Source organism: Rousettus aegyptiacus, unplaced genomic scaffold (genome assembly GCF_014176215.1).
Source record: "Rousettus aegyptiacus isolate mRouAeg1 unplaced genomic scaffold, mRouAeg1.p scaffold_m13_p_6, whole genome shotgun sequence".
NCBI lineage: Eukaryota > Metazoa > Chordata > Mammalia > Chiroptera > Pteropodidae > Rousettus > Rousettus aegyptiacus.
This window is the reverse complement of record NW_023416309.1, coordinates 51565039-51578056: the sequence shown is the minus strand read 5'-3', so window position 1 is coordinate 51578056 and position 13018 is coordinate 51565039. Positions and strand designations below refer to the sequence as shown.

At 55.9% G+C, this 13018-nt stretch overlaps 1 protein-coding gene and 1 long non-coding RNA gene across 3 annotated transcripts; one reads left to right on the top strand and one right to left on the bottom strand.

The window, feature by feature from the left end:
• Positions 1-5982: 5982 nt before the first annotated feature.
• On the bottom strand, positions 5983-12914 carry EMX2 (empty spiracles homeobox 2). Of its 2 annotated transcripts, XM_016142513.2 has the most exons (3): positions 11790-12601; positions 9661-9845; positions 5983-7470 (listed from the first exon to the last, which is right to left on the bottom strand). In XM_016142513.2, exons 1-3 carry the CDS (start codon positions 12196-12198, stop codon positions 7303-7305), a joined length of 762 nt encoding a protein of 253 aa, XP_015997999.1. In that variant the 5' UTR covers positions 12199-12601; the 3' UTR covers positions 5983-7302. The 2 variants fall into 2 exon arrangements, with proteins under 2 accessions (XP_015997999.1, XP_015998000.1); XM_016142514.2 differs by lacking the exon at positions 9661-9845 and having other exon boundaries at positions 7367-7470; positions 11790-12914.
• Positions 7797-11893, top strand: LOC118603845. The gene is made up of 3 exons (XR_004951348.1): positions 7797-9469; positions 10810-10901; positions 11092-11893. It is a non-coding gene; the product is annotated as an uncharacterized LOC118603845 (long non-coding RNA).
• Positions 12915-13018: the final 104 nt, after the last annotated feature.

The window sequence follows — 13018 nt, the reverse complement described above, 5'->3', positions numbered from 1 at the left end:
AAAAATCGGAGTAGACAGCGCTGCGGCCCAGAGGAGGCCTCCGGGAGGTCCGGCCGCCGCGCGCTGGCGGCGGGAGGGCGGGCGCCTGGTCCGCGCGCTCCGCAGTAGCGCTGAGTGGGCGCGGTCCTTTTCCCAATGCTCTCACAGCTCCCAGGCCCCAGGGCGCGCCCGAGGCGTCCGTCTTGACCAGGAGAGGAAGAGAATCCTTGGCCAGAGCGCGCGGAACCCGAGGTGCAGGCGCTGGAAGGGCCTCCGTGCCTGCATCGAACCCTCCCTTCCAGACCGAGGTCCCTCCCTAAACCCCGCCTATTCCCCCTCAACACCCCTCTCCAACCTCCCACCCCGCGGGCCAGGGTGGTAAAAGGGGGCAGGAAAGGCAATTCGACCTAAACAGAGAAGAGAAGGGGAAATGAACGCCCAAACGAACTGGTCAGTACTTCACAGAAGGCTTCATTTGACAAGTGACCAGAACACAGCCGCTGGCCTGAATGCATAATTACCCCCAAGTGAAAATTCCCCCATCTAATTTGATATTTGGTTCTTTGCAAAAGCTATAGCCTTCGTAAATAATATACAAAGTAAGAAACCTAATCCCGCCTGCTAGAATGTTTAATTCATCATTATGCGAGCTAATTGGAAGGTGATTATATGGTAATTGCTCATTAGTGGTGTATATTTATCGCTGTACCTTATGTCAAGGCCATGGGAATTGTGTAGAGTCTGTTCTCTCATTTCAAGGATCAGTTTCAGAAGCAGGAGAGAAGCAGGCAAGATCAAGTTCTTCCTGACGTCAGGGTCCGGCTGAGGGCTATGGAGACCCAGGCTATATATAAGCCCTTGAGCCAGCTAGAGACAGGGGCTGCCTGGGGCCCGGCTGAGCGGAGAGCTTGGAGGTACCAGACAGCTTGGCACCTGCTAGGCAAAGCCGGTCCTCCCCAGGAGAGAGGAGAGTCTTCGGGCTGGGGGCCTCCAGGGCCATTTTCTAAACGATACCATCCCCATCCCAGGCACCTCCCAGGCCCTCCAGGTGCGTCTTGGCCTCTGGGCTTATCTGGGAGAGGACACCTTACCCCTGCACTATCTCTGGGTCCAGCAGTATGCAGAGGGGTAGTAGGTGTGGGGTAGGGAAGGGCACGGCAAGGCTTGACTTGGACACTGGATGGTAGACTGGTAGCGGGAAGATGAGGATTGATTTAAACGGAGACCTGGGCTCCCTCCACATCTGATCCCTGATGAGTCAGGCAACCAACCACCTCCCCGCGAAACCAAAAACTCTCTCAATGCCCCTACGAGAGCGAGCGAGGCACGGTGCTGGCCCCACGAGAGTGCCCAGTTGATACCCAGGGAGGGGGTTCCCAGAGTCTCTCTGGGGTAAGACCGGGGCAAATGAACTCTAAGCACGAAGAAAGGCAGGACGTGAGCCCAACCCAGCTCCAAGGCCAGTGCCTGGGCTGGGAGAGGCAGGAAGGCAGGTCTGAAACCTCCAAGGCGCGGAGGAAAGAGGTGGGCTCAGTCTGCAGGTGGAGGCCGGGGCAGGGATGAGGCTGCGAGCTCCCGCAGCTGGATGCAGTGGGCCAGGACACTTGGAGACCAGCCTCCAGCGGAGGAGCATCCTTGCACGTGGGCGCGATCTTTGGCGCGCTCTGGCGCCCCCTCGGAGGAGTGCGATGCGCCTTTGCCCTACCCAGACCCCAGCCCAGGGCGCCTGGCACCCCCTACTTGCAGACCCTGGGCCCTCCCAAGTGCCACCCCCTCCACGTCGGGCAACGGGCACTAATGAACAAAAGGCCAATTAGACGCCGGGGCGCGGCTGGTGAATGCATCTTTCGCTTTCAAGCGTGGCACCGCCTCCGGTTTCCTGGAGTACAGGGTCGGGCCGGGAGAAGCCGCCTCCCTGAGCGGGGTCACGCCTGGGGTCAGCGGGTTCTCAAAACTCCCACTTCCCCCCTCGCTGCGGGGCTGGTTGGAGAAGGACATCGGAGGCCGAGCTGAGGAAATGGGCGCGGAGCTGCGGAAGGGGCGAGCCTGCGGCCCCGCAACTCGGCCCCTGGGCCCCGGAGGCCCGGCGCTGCAGGCCCGTCTCCTCTCCCGCCCCGCCCGCGGCAGCTCTGAGGCGGCACCGAGTAAATCAAACGCTGATTGCTGGAATAATAAAGGCCGGTCTAGAAAAATGCAGTTACAAAAAAAAAAAAAAAAAGTGGCTGTTGTTTGCCAGACTCCGGAGCGATTGGTACGCTGCGGAAACAAGGTCCGAACCGAGGCCTCCTCACTAGACACGCACACGCCTAGACCCGAAGAACGCAAAGGCTGCGAGGCATGGGCACCGTCACCCGGGAACCGCCACCCAAACACGGAGTAGTGTCCCTGAGAGTCACACACATGCTGAGACCATCCCCATCGTCTGAGATCGACAAGTACAGCCCGACTCAGATACGCACTGAGCGATCAGACGCTGGCACACAAATTCGATACACAACTGCGTTTCTATACCTTTGTGGGCGCTCTAATTACAGCCTCGCCACTGCGCCCTCGCTCAATACAATCTACGCGCACAAGGAAAGCTGGACACCTTGACACCCTCACAATCTACACAAACAGCACTGGCCTCTCCAGCCTCTTTACTCTTGCGGTTAGCACAATTAGCACCTATACGTCCTGACTTAAGTCTTAGCTCAGACACACAATTACATCTCCACACAACTGTTTCGCGGGCGTAACTCATATACACTCAACCCCTGCAGACACGCAAGCACAGCCTCTCACCCTAACTCACATCCACACCCTTATTCCTACTCGCAGCTGCACGCACGGGAGCAGCCCAGCCTAGATGCCCCCACTGCGGAGCAGGGCCCAGGGCCAGGCCTCCGAGCCGCCCATTCCCTCCCCAGTCGGCCCGCGCGTCCGAGACTTTGTTTCCTGCGACTCGAGGCGGGGACGGGGAGGAGCCGAGGTTCCCAAGGCCGCGCGCAAGCCCGAGCCCCCTTTCTGTCTGGCTCGCTTGGCGCAGCTCTCTGCCTGCCACAATCCGCCCCTAGTACAAAAGTGGCCCGGCAGGTTCCCGGCCGCCGCCAACGCTCCCGCTCCAGCTCGGCTTGGCTGCCAGGAGCAGAGTCGGAGAGAGCTGGGGGCCCCCGACGCTCAGAAGGAGAAGCAGAAAGGGGTAACGGTCCGGGGATCCGAGGTTTCTCCCACCTGGGTCGTTCTAGAGCCTCGACCCCCCTGCCCGCGTCCCCTGGGACCTTGGCGGCACAGAAGAACAGAATCCCAGACGCGAAACGCACGCTGAACCCACGTGTACCGCGCAGGAAGGCGAATGCAGCCGGGGCACACACGCGTTACACACTCCGTTTGACCCTCTCAGGGAAATGCAATCTGAGACCCACTCTTCCTTTCTCCCCAATTTCATTTGACACAAGGGGACGCACAGGGAAGGCCCACAAGTAATCAACAAGGAAGCCCGACGTGGATCAAACATGTAACCCACGTCCCCATTCCCGGTAACAGGCAAGACACAAGGCAACAGGCACGCGGTTCACCATATTCGGGGAGGAACGCAGAACCTGGCCCTCGAAGCCCACAGAGCCCTGCCAGGGGCATCCAGGCCTGGCATCCATGTACCACGAGGAAGGACCCAGATTTAGGACACACAACTCCCACGCGCCCCCTGCCCAAAAGGCTCCAGCCCAGCACGCTCGCACTGAAAAAGGGGACGCATCCGCGAGGCACACGCGCCCCGCACCCTGCCCTGCGTCCCGCGCCCAGATAGTCATCGTGGGATGGCATCTCGCAAATATTTATATTCCTCCGCGCCACGGCAGCCCGCGTCCACATTAGACACTCTAATCCTGCCACTTTAAATAGATGAATTAATAAAGCAAACGAGCGGCTAATAAGCTGACTGTCCTGCCTTTTTGAGGCGGGGGAAGGACTCGAAAGTGCGCCAAATTTGTTTGCAGTGGATCAAGGCGAGCCGCCTCTGCTTCACTTTCTTTATCTTAATTCCGACTTGAAAAGATATAATTATCTAGTTTGAACAGAGCTGCTATCAAATCCTTCTTTGGGCCGGGAAGGGGGGCGTTGGAGTGGATTGCGGCCCTCTGAGCCGCTCGGTGCAGCCGGAGATAGCGCGTAATGAAGATGTGGAGGCCTGAGATACAAAGGGCATTAACCTCATTAGCATGAAACCTTTTCTTCCTACCATTGTGGGACCCTTTCAGCCGCCTAATCCCCCCTATTTTCAAAGCTTGGTTTGTAATAAAGCTTTTAGGTTTTTTTTTTTTTCAAAGCTAATAGTATTCTCTGATGATTTTATTGCTGTTACACTACATAGGACGTTTACAAAAAAAAATCTTCATCACCCTCCCCCTTTACTTGTACTAAAAAGAAAAATATATGGTTCCTGCAGAAATAAGCCTTTTATCAAGATGAGAAATTTTCTTCTGGAAAGGTCAGTCTGAATCTTAACAGCTTTGGCCTCTGTGCTTGACGCATTCTGAGCTGGGGGAAGTAGGTAGAAGGAAAAAGTCACTTGTTTGGAGAAAGGGGCAAGGTACTGTAGAAGTGACCGCAAAGCGCTTGGGACAGCCATCCGTCTCGGACGTCTTGCTGGCAAAGCGTCTGGAAACCTCGCTTGAGGTTCCAGAACACCCAGAGCAGCACCTGTCCCTTCTAGAGACACGCCTGGGTCTCCGGAGGTGGTCCCCTTTCTCCCCAGCATCCTCCTGCGAGTCTCCCCACAACATACACACCTTCCCTGAGGAGTCTAAATAGAAATGCACCTCAAACAGCCAATGGTTCTCAAGAGGAAGAGAGACAGAGAAAAAAGGAGAGACATGTAGAGATAAAGAGGGGGGGGGGGGGAAAGAGGGAGAGAGACCAAGAATGAATTCCACTTTAGAAGAGAGGAAGGGAGGAAAAAAAAAAAGAAAGAAAAATTTCCATAGTGCCTCATAGTCCCCACACGTGCACGGAATGTCTAATCTTAACTTTTCAAGGCAGGATGTTAACAAAGCTTGTATTTTTGCCCTGCATTGTAACTTGGCCTTATCACAGTGTAAAGGGTGGGGAGATTGTCCTAAATTATGTCCAGGCAGCCCCCCTGGATCCGTGGATTAAGAGATTAAAGGAGACCACTGGGCAAGGCCTCCTCTTTCCCCTTCATATTCCTGGTATGATAATTGCTTAAACTGATTTGCACTTTCACAAAAGCTCGCAGGATGCTTTGTAGCTCGAACAGAACAGACGAGGTTTCTCTATCAATGGAAATAAAACTGATTAATGCAGCCTATCAGGATAAGAAGCAAATGAAGCATGCAAAAACAACCTCATACCCCCAGAAGGGGGAAGGGGGAGCTAAGTTTCCTCCAAGACTAGTTACAACTTTTTCTTTAATGTTAAAATTAAGAGTTGGAGGTTTCTCAGAATGCTTGCCTTATAAGGCTGCTGAGCCCTTTGGGCTTGCCTCTTCACCTTGGGCAGATTTCGGACAAGGGGAGAGGAAAGAAAAAGAAGGGAGGAAGGAAGGGAGAGAGAGATTGAGAGAGAATCAGAGATACTTGTAATTTGGGGTTTCAAATCAGAAACACAGTTTAAAGATCCCAGGGTTCCGATTCTGCTAGGTGTTTTCTCCAATCCTGGAGGAATATTCTTCAATGCATAATGATGTCTAGATTTTAAAAAATAACTAGAGGTTAAGAGAAGTAGGCATTTTGAACCTGCAATTCAAACTAAACTCTCAGTAGGCCTTGCACTAGGCTGGAAAACTTTTCTCCCATCCCTTTTCTGAAAGACTTAAGTTTTCCTAATCCTCTCCCTTTTCCACCCTCATCTCTCTTTAAAATGCCCAAGAATCCATCAGTCTGGCCCTTTTGTGGGTGGGGAGGCTTGTTTCTTGAGCCTAGCTGGGGAAGGACCACACTCAAATTAGCGAGAGATATATATATATTAGAAAAAAAATTCACTTCAATTTCCGAAGACGACTACTCTGAGGGCATATTGATAAATCTTTATTGACAAAATATTGACATTGACATACTTCTTGGAAGTATATAGTGTGTTAGAATTCTAACAAATTAACACAAAACACAAAAATATTTACATTCTGGTATAGAAGACATTAAGGAAGCATTTGTCACTCTCTTTAGTAAGTCTATGATCTTGGAATAGAAACTCAGTGCTTGAAAACTTGCCGCCGTGTCCTTGGCCACACTTAACATCATCCCCGTTAACTACAGTCCTCCGGTTTTTGCAACAGATAGATTTAAAGTTTGGAATGACCTTTACAGTGAATGGTTGAACTCGGCCAATATCTCCAACCACCAAAAGGAGTTTACTCCACGGTTTTAAAGCCTTGGGATGTTAGGAAAGGGAATGTCCAAGAAATAGAATTAATTTAGGTGGGGTTTTTTTTTTCCAGCTATTTTTTCCAGCACAAGTCCTGACTCCTCTTGTGGGCGCCCTCCCCTGCCACCCCCAGCCCCTCATCCAACTCCCCATTTCTCTGTAAGAGGACCACTATCGCTGAGCCTACTTAATTTAGCTTTCACAATCACTTTGACGTCAGAAGGTATCAAAAAGTGTTTACAGACTGCACATTTCTCAAAAAAAATCCAAATAAAAAGCACACATAACCTGTCTTTAAAAAGAAAAGAAAATTACAATTCATTTTCTGTCTTTAGACACCACTCGCCCAACAACTGCTACATGCAATTCAAGTTTTTGAACAGGTGTGGGATGGGGCTGGATATGCAATTTCGATCGTTATTATTACTAATTATTTTTAAAGATTGGGGGAAAAAACACTGCGAAGTGCAAAATAAAAAGTCCTGTGCCTGGTTGGGTTTTTTTCTTTTATCATCATTATTATCATTTTAAAAATCGGACTGTGATAAACGGAATACCTGCCAATCATCTCGTCTCGCTGGTTTGGCGTTTGACTAACAGCTCCCCTTGTTAGAGGGCCTTCGGCTTTGCCACATTTGGATCTCTCTCTCTCTCTCTCTCTGTCTCTCTCTCTGTCTCTCACACACGCATTCAGCTGCCTCTTTAGACAAGGGGTTGCATGTGGATCGAGGAGCCTCGGTCCTCTGCCATGTCGGCGCGGCCCGGGGTCTGCACCCTGCACCCTCGCTGCCCAAAGTCTGCGGCGCGCTGCTGTTCTCTCCGACTCCCTCTCCCCTTCTCCGTGAATGTGTGTGTGTGGTTTGTTTTTGTTTTGTAGTATTTTTTTTTTCTTCTTCCCCTCCTCTCCCTGTCTCTGTTTTGCTCCGTGTTGTCCGTTTCCGTGGGGTTCCGGGTGTGTTTTTAATCGTCTGAGGTCACATCTATTTCCTCGGGACTCGCCTGCTTGGTGGCGATTCTCCACCGGTTAATATGGTGCGTCCCTTTTTTCTTTTGTTGCGAATCTGAGCCTTCTTCCTCCAGCTTCTGTCTTTTGAACTTCGTCCTTCGGTTCTGAAACCATACTTTTACCTGCGGGCCAGAGGCAAAAAGGGCGCGTTAGTTCCTCCACAGCGCCCTCCTGCCTCTTCTGCCTTCGCGGGGCTCAGATTCAGTCTGAGGCTACGAAAGTCCAGTCCCGCAGCAGCTCATCCTAAGGCCCAGCCTCACCATGGCCTCCCTTCAGGGAGCAGAGCTCCCCGGGTGGGGCGGGTGGGAAGCCTGGCTCTCTGCCCCGGGCCCTCCCGGGCCCCTCTCCTCAGGCCAGGCGGCCCAGCGTGCACAGCGCCCCTTCTCACCTTGCCGTGCATGGGACACCCACAGTCTGCTGAGAGCAAAAGCCTTGCAAACATGGGGAAATCCCTACAAAAATAATAAGTAAGGAAAAACAAAGAGACATGTCCCAAACTCCCTGTACCTAGCCAACGCAGGAAAGACCTCGCTCCAGCTGCCGCGGTTTCCTGCAGGGCCCAATGTGCTTTCTATTTTCTGCTGGTTCCGGCAGCATTGCCTAAATATAGCGCCTCCTTTGCAGGCCGGGCCCTGGATAGGCAGTCAGGATGGAGCTTCCTCCCCCTTGCCTGGGACTCTTGCAGGTGAGCGGGAGTGGGTGGTAGGGGAGTGCCGGAGGAAGCCAGGAGGGACAGCGGGGTGCAGAGGCCTGGAGACCAACTCAGCTATACCTTTCCAGTTAGGAAAAGAGGCTCGAAGTGAAAGCTTCTGAAAGACCTCAGGAGAAAGATGAAGTAGAAGAGAAACTGAGAAAGAGGAGAGAAGACAGGGAAGGCCCCCTCTTGCCTCCTCCTGCCCAGCCCGAGGATAGGGCAGGGCCAAGTTCCCACCCTGGTCACACCACCTTCCACCTGGGGCACTTGGCGCCCTGGCCTCCCCAGAGCGGCTGATAGGGGTCTGGGGAGTGATGAGGCAAGACTGGGCTGCAGTCCCCAACGCCTCCCTAAGGAAGCCGGGTGGTGGTCCCCATCCAGCGTCCGGCCCAGACAGTGACACTGCCCAAGCTTTCCACTAGTGAGGGGCAGGTGAGGGAAATTGTGGCGACTGCACCTCCCTTGCCCTCCAGGCCTGTCCAGATAGCACTACCCCAGGCCTCTGAGGTCTGCTCCACTCCCTCCTTTGAGACTGGCTGTCCAGGTCCCAGCTTGCTCTCCCCGAATGCCACAGCCCCCCAAAGTGCCCCATGAAAAAGCTGAGCTGGAACAAGGCTGAGTTTAATTTGCTTTGAGTTTGCTAATTGAGGAGGAGGATGGTTCATTTCTCCCCGGCGCTCGCCCAAGGCGCGCGTCCGTGCGCTCGGAGCTTGACACGCACACAAAGACTGCAGGCAGCGTGGGCAGCCAGGCGGACAAAGACCACCGCAGCCTCGACTCTCCGGGAGAAATCAGCCGGGCGGCGCCTTGTGCCGGCCCCGCACCAACCCGCGAGGCCCTCCTCGGTTTTATCCGGGGCGGGGGATGGACGTTTAAAAACAAAAGCCTCGACCTCTTTGCGCCTTTCAGAAAAAGTGTTACAACTTGAGCTGCCCGAAAACGTTACTGTTTGCTGGGAACTCTGACCCCGCCCCGGGGCTCTGCAGTACAGTAGCGCCTACTGTAGCCCTAAGCCCCCTCCCCGCCTCAGGGCAGGCCAGAGCTTGGCCCGCCTCGGGACCCAGCTGCGCTGGAAGGGTCTGTCCCTAGAGGCAGCCCTTCTCCGCAGCCTTCCAGCTCCGATCCTCTGACGCACCCAGGATGCCTGACCTCCACCGTCTGACTCTCCGATCCCTTCCGGGGGAGTAACTAGAGCCGTCGAAGTAAGCGTGGCACAGAACTCGTTAACCCATTCCCAGCCTTCTCCCGCTTTGAGTCCCATACTCTCTGACACCTCCGTTGCTCTCTCCCTCGTCCTGGACCCCAGCCGAGTCCCCAGACTCTCACCGAAAGTGCAGAATTGTCTTAGCTAGGAACTGCAAGACATGCCCAGTAGACAGAAGGAGCGACCCATGCCGCCCCCTCCTCCCCCCCAAATCTTGTGGCAGGTAAGCTCTTACAGTCCCTTCTTGGGAGATCAAGGAAGCCTGGCACCTTGCAACGTATACATCCTGAGCAGGGGGCGTCGAACTAGCTTCTGGCCTCTTTGCTGGTGGCTCTCTCGGAGCTTCGCGCTTGTGTGCCAGCCGCACGGGTCCAGAGACTTGGGATGGGGTCGCCGCGCCTGCGCTCGGCTCACCTGAGTTTCCGTGAGGCTGAGGCTGTGCGCCAGTTGCTTCCTCTCGGCGCCCACCACGTAGTGGTTCTTCTCGAAGGCGTGTTCCAGCCTCAGAAGCTGGGACGGGGAAAAGGCGGTTCGGATCCGCTTCGGCTTTCGGGCCAGAGCGTTGTGCAAAAGGAAGCTCTCGGGGCTTGTGTCGTTCCCTGCGGGGAAAACAGGAGTTTCGTTAAAGGGGGCTGTGCTGGCTGGGGCCGCGCACTTCTCCTGAGCCGGGCTGGTTAAGTCACTGCGCTCAGGGCCTTTGCGTAGCCGGAGCCGGTCGGCCCGTGGGGGCTCAGGCCCTCCGGAGTCGCGCGAAGAGACACGGGCCGGGCTGCTCAGCCCGGATAGCCTGGGCTGTGCCTGTGCGGTACCCACCCCGCAGCTGTTCAGGAGGGACCAGTCTCCAGGCTCCTGACCTAGGCGGGCTTCGCAGCCGCCCTGGCGCAGCGGGCCTCGCCACCTCAGCTCCGGGCTCTTGGGGCACAGGAGGAGGCAGCAGGGACCGACTTGGGGATCCGCGTCCACGACCCAAAGAAACAGCTTTCTCTTTTTCCTAATAACCTTTTGAGGAACTCTGACCCAGAGGGGAGAGGTGGCCGGCCGCTAACTAGAGTTTTCTCAAGGACTTATTTTAAAATTATGTATTTAAATCTTTCCCTTCCAAAAAAGTGCGGAGACCAGGATTGTCATTTGCTGCCCGGCTGGGACCGAAATCTCACAGGCGGGTACGCCTGGCTTCTGCCGCGGCCGCTTGCGGAGGACCCGGCTCCCCCGCTGCCCGGCTCCAGAGAACTAAGAGACGCGAGCAAAGGGATCGAAACCCCGGGGTTCGTGAGCTGCGGGCACCCGATGGGACTGTCCACGGCCCCGGAACATTCCAGCTACTCCGGGCCTGGCGCAGGGTCCAAGAACTTGGCTGGCAGAGCATGGAGAAAGGGAGCCCTAAAGTTTGTGAGCAAAGCCAGAGAGTTTTCGGGTTCACTCATTAGAGTGGAAAAATCGATTCACTAAAAGCCCAAACAAAGAAAAACTAACCACAATTCAGGCGGGAATGGATGTAAACCCGGTCCCGGAATAAGGGTGAATGGTTGGTTGTTTTGGTTTTGTTTTGTTTTGTTAAATTAGGGGACGGCATCTACCGGATTCTAGGTTCTTGCAGGAACGCGAAGGGTTAATGAATGGACAAGCCTCTGAGTATCGATCGGCTGCCGGCGGAGGTAGGTCTTTTCCCCGCTCCGATCCCTAAACTGATTACTTGCCTCTTCTGGAGTTTTAACTTTCCTCCCACCCCACCCCCTACCCAGAGAAAAAATAAACAAACAAATCAAAAAAAAGTAAGAAAGAAAAACACCCAAACAGACCTTCCCCTCTCGCCTGTCTCCCGACTCGGTTCATTTCTTTTAAAAGAAAAAGAAACAAAAACAAAAACGAGAAAGCAGACCGAACCTGCCTTCCCGCCGCAGCCGCTCGCGCCCCAAGCAAGCAGGTCGTGGCGAGTGTGCGGACCTGCGGAGGTTTCGACCGGTGCTGCTTCCCGCCCCTCCCTGGGCTTCCAAAAAAAAGGAAAAAACAACCCTTGACTTGCTCGGGGCGCGCAGGTCCCCTTGCCGCCTAAAGAATGTCGGAGACCAAGAAGTCACGGGTCTAGGCGGAAGGGGCGCGGAGTCGGTAGCGAACTGAGTCGAACGTAGTCGAAGGCGAACCTGGCGGCCCGGCCCTGTCCGCGCCCCTCGGAGCCAGCACGCGGAGGGCAGCGCCGAGGGGACATAAAGCCTGGGGACCTCGCGGGCTCCGGGACTCCGCGGCGGCCGGCAGCCGGAGCAGGCTATCCCAGCCTACTTCGACCCGAAAGCACTCGGGAACAACTTCGCTGCGCCCTTTTTTAGAGGGTCGAGCGGCCGCAGGCCAGCCCCCAAACCGGCCACAGCTTTGGAGACAGGGAACCCGCACCATGCCCGGCCCCTCGCCGCCCAGTTTCCGAACCGGGAGCGCGGGCCGGCCACCGGGAGGATTGCCCGCTCAGGCCTCGCCAAGCGCCCACCCCGAGCAGGCCCAGGGCAGTGCAGGATGCGGCGCGCGCTGCAGCCCCGTGACGTGGCACGTACCTTGGAAGCGGTGGCCCAAATATCGGTAGCGGTGGATTAGCCAGGGGTAGAAGGTGGACGGGTCCCGCTGCTGCGAGGCGAAGAGGGGGTGTGGCGAGTGCGAGGAGGGCAGGGGGTGGGCGGCCAGGGCGTGCGGCGGCGGCACCGGGTGCACTGGCACCGCGGGGTTGGGCGGGTGCGAGACCGCCTCGGCGAACACCAAGTCCGGGTTGGAGTAGACGCCCCTGCCGGCGGCGGCGGCGGCGGCGGCCGAGTGGAAGCCGTTGAGGAACGGGTTTATGGGGCTGGAGTTGGCGTAGCTGAGCGCCGCGGGACGGATGGGGTCCTCAGAGCGCGAGACGGGCAGGGGACTGTCCTTGGCCACCAGCGACTCGATGGTGAAGCAGCGCTTGGGCGCCGGCTGGAACATGCTGCGCCGAGGAGCGGGCGCCCGGGGCTCCCGGCTCCCGGCGACCGCGGAGCGCTGCCTCCGCCGCCCGCTGCCCGCGGCGAGGACGGACGAGAATTGGGGACTTGTTTGTTTGGGGTGGGGGTGGGGGGAGGAAAGGAAGAAAGAAAGGAAAGGAAAAAGGGAAGGAGGGGGGAGGGGGAGGCAACGCCGAGGATCCCGAGAATCTTGCACCAAACGCGCCCAACCTGGAGAAAGGGGGAAAAATCCTTCCAGAAGAATTTGCAGGCGTGGATTGGGGTAATTTTTTTTTTTTTTTTTTTTTGGCAAGATGGCTTGGGGGGGGGGGTCGGAGTTAGAGGCAGGGAGGAGGGGGGAGTTTCTTGGGGGAGGCAAAAAAAAAGTTTTCTCTCCTCTGCAAAAGGCGGGCAGGGCGCCCTAAGTCCAAGGACAATCCATGGAAGTGTTCGCTTCTTCACAAGTTGTGCAAACGATTTGTTAGTTCATGAGCCTAATTAGTGCGGGGATCACATAAACAGCTTCCTCCGAAGCCTGGTAAATGGCTTGATGATTGGTCGCTATTACTCGCCCTGAGGTGGAAGGGGGGAGACTCTTTAAAGTGCGTCAGAGGGAGGAGAGCGCCTGGGAACCCGGAGGCCTGGATCCCAGCCGAGAGTGGAACGGAGTCGGCGCTGCTGCCTCGGCGGAGCCTCCTGCGCCCGCCCGGCCGCCCGGCCTCGCCGCGCCCTCGCCCCGCTCACTCGCTCGCGCGGCGCCCGCTGCAGCTTCTCCTCCTCCTTCGCCTCCTCCTCTTCCTTCGGTTTCTTCTCTTCTTCCTCCT

What these genes read in the sequence shown, in the direction of transcription:
- EMX2 (XM_016142513.2), bottom strand. Translation starts at nt 12,198, where the DNA reads ATGTTCCAGCCGGCGCCCAAGCGCTGCTTCACCATCGAGTCGCTGGTG. An exon ending in TTTGGGCCACCGCTTCCAAG is followed by an intron (nt 9,846 to 11,789) that starts GTACGTGCCACG and finishes TTTTCCCCGCAG; the next exon opens with GGAACGACACAAGCCCCGAG. An exon ending in TCAGCCTCACGGAAACTCAG is followed by an intron (nt 7,471 to 9,660) that starts GTGAGCCGAGCG and finishes TCTGGCCCGCAG; the next exon opens with GTAAAAGTATGGTTTCAGAA.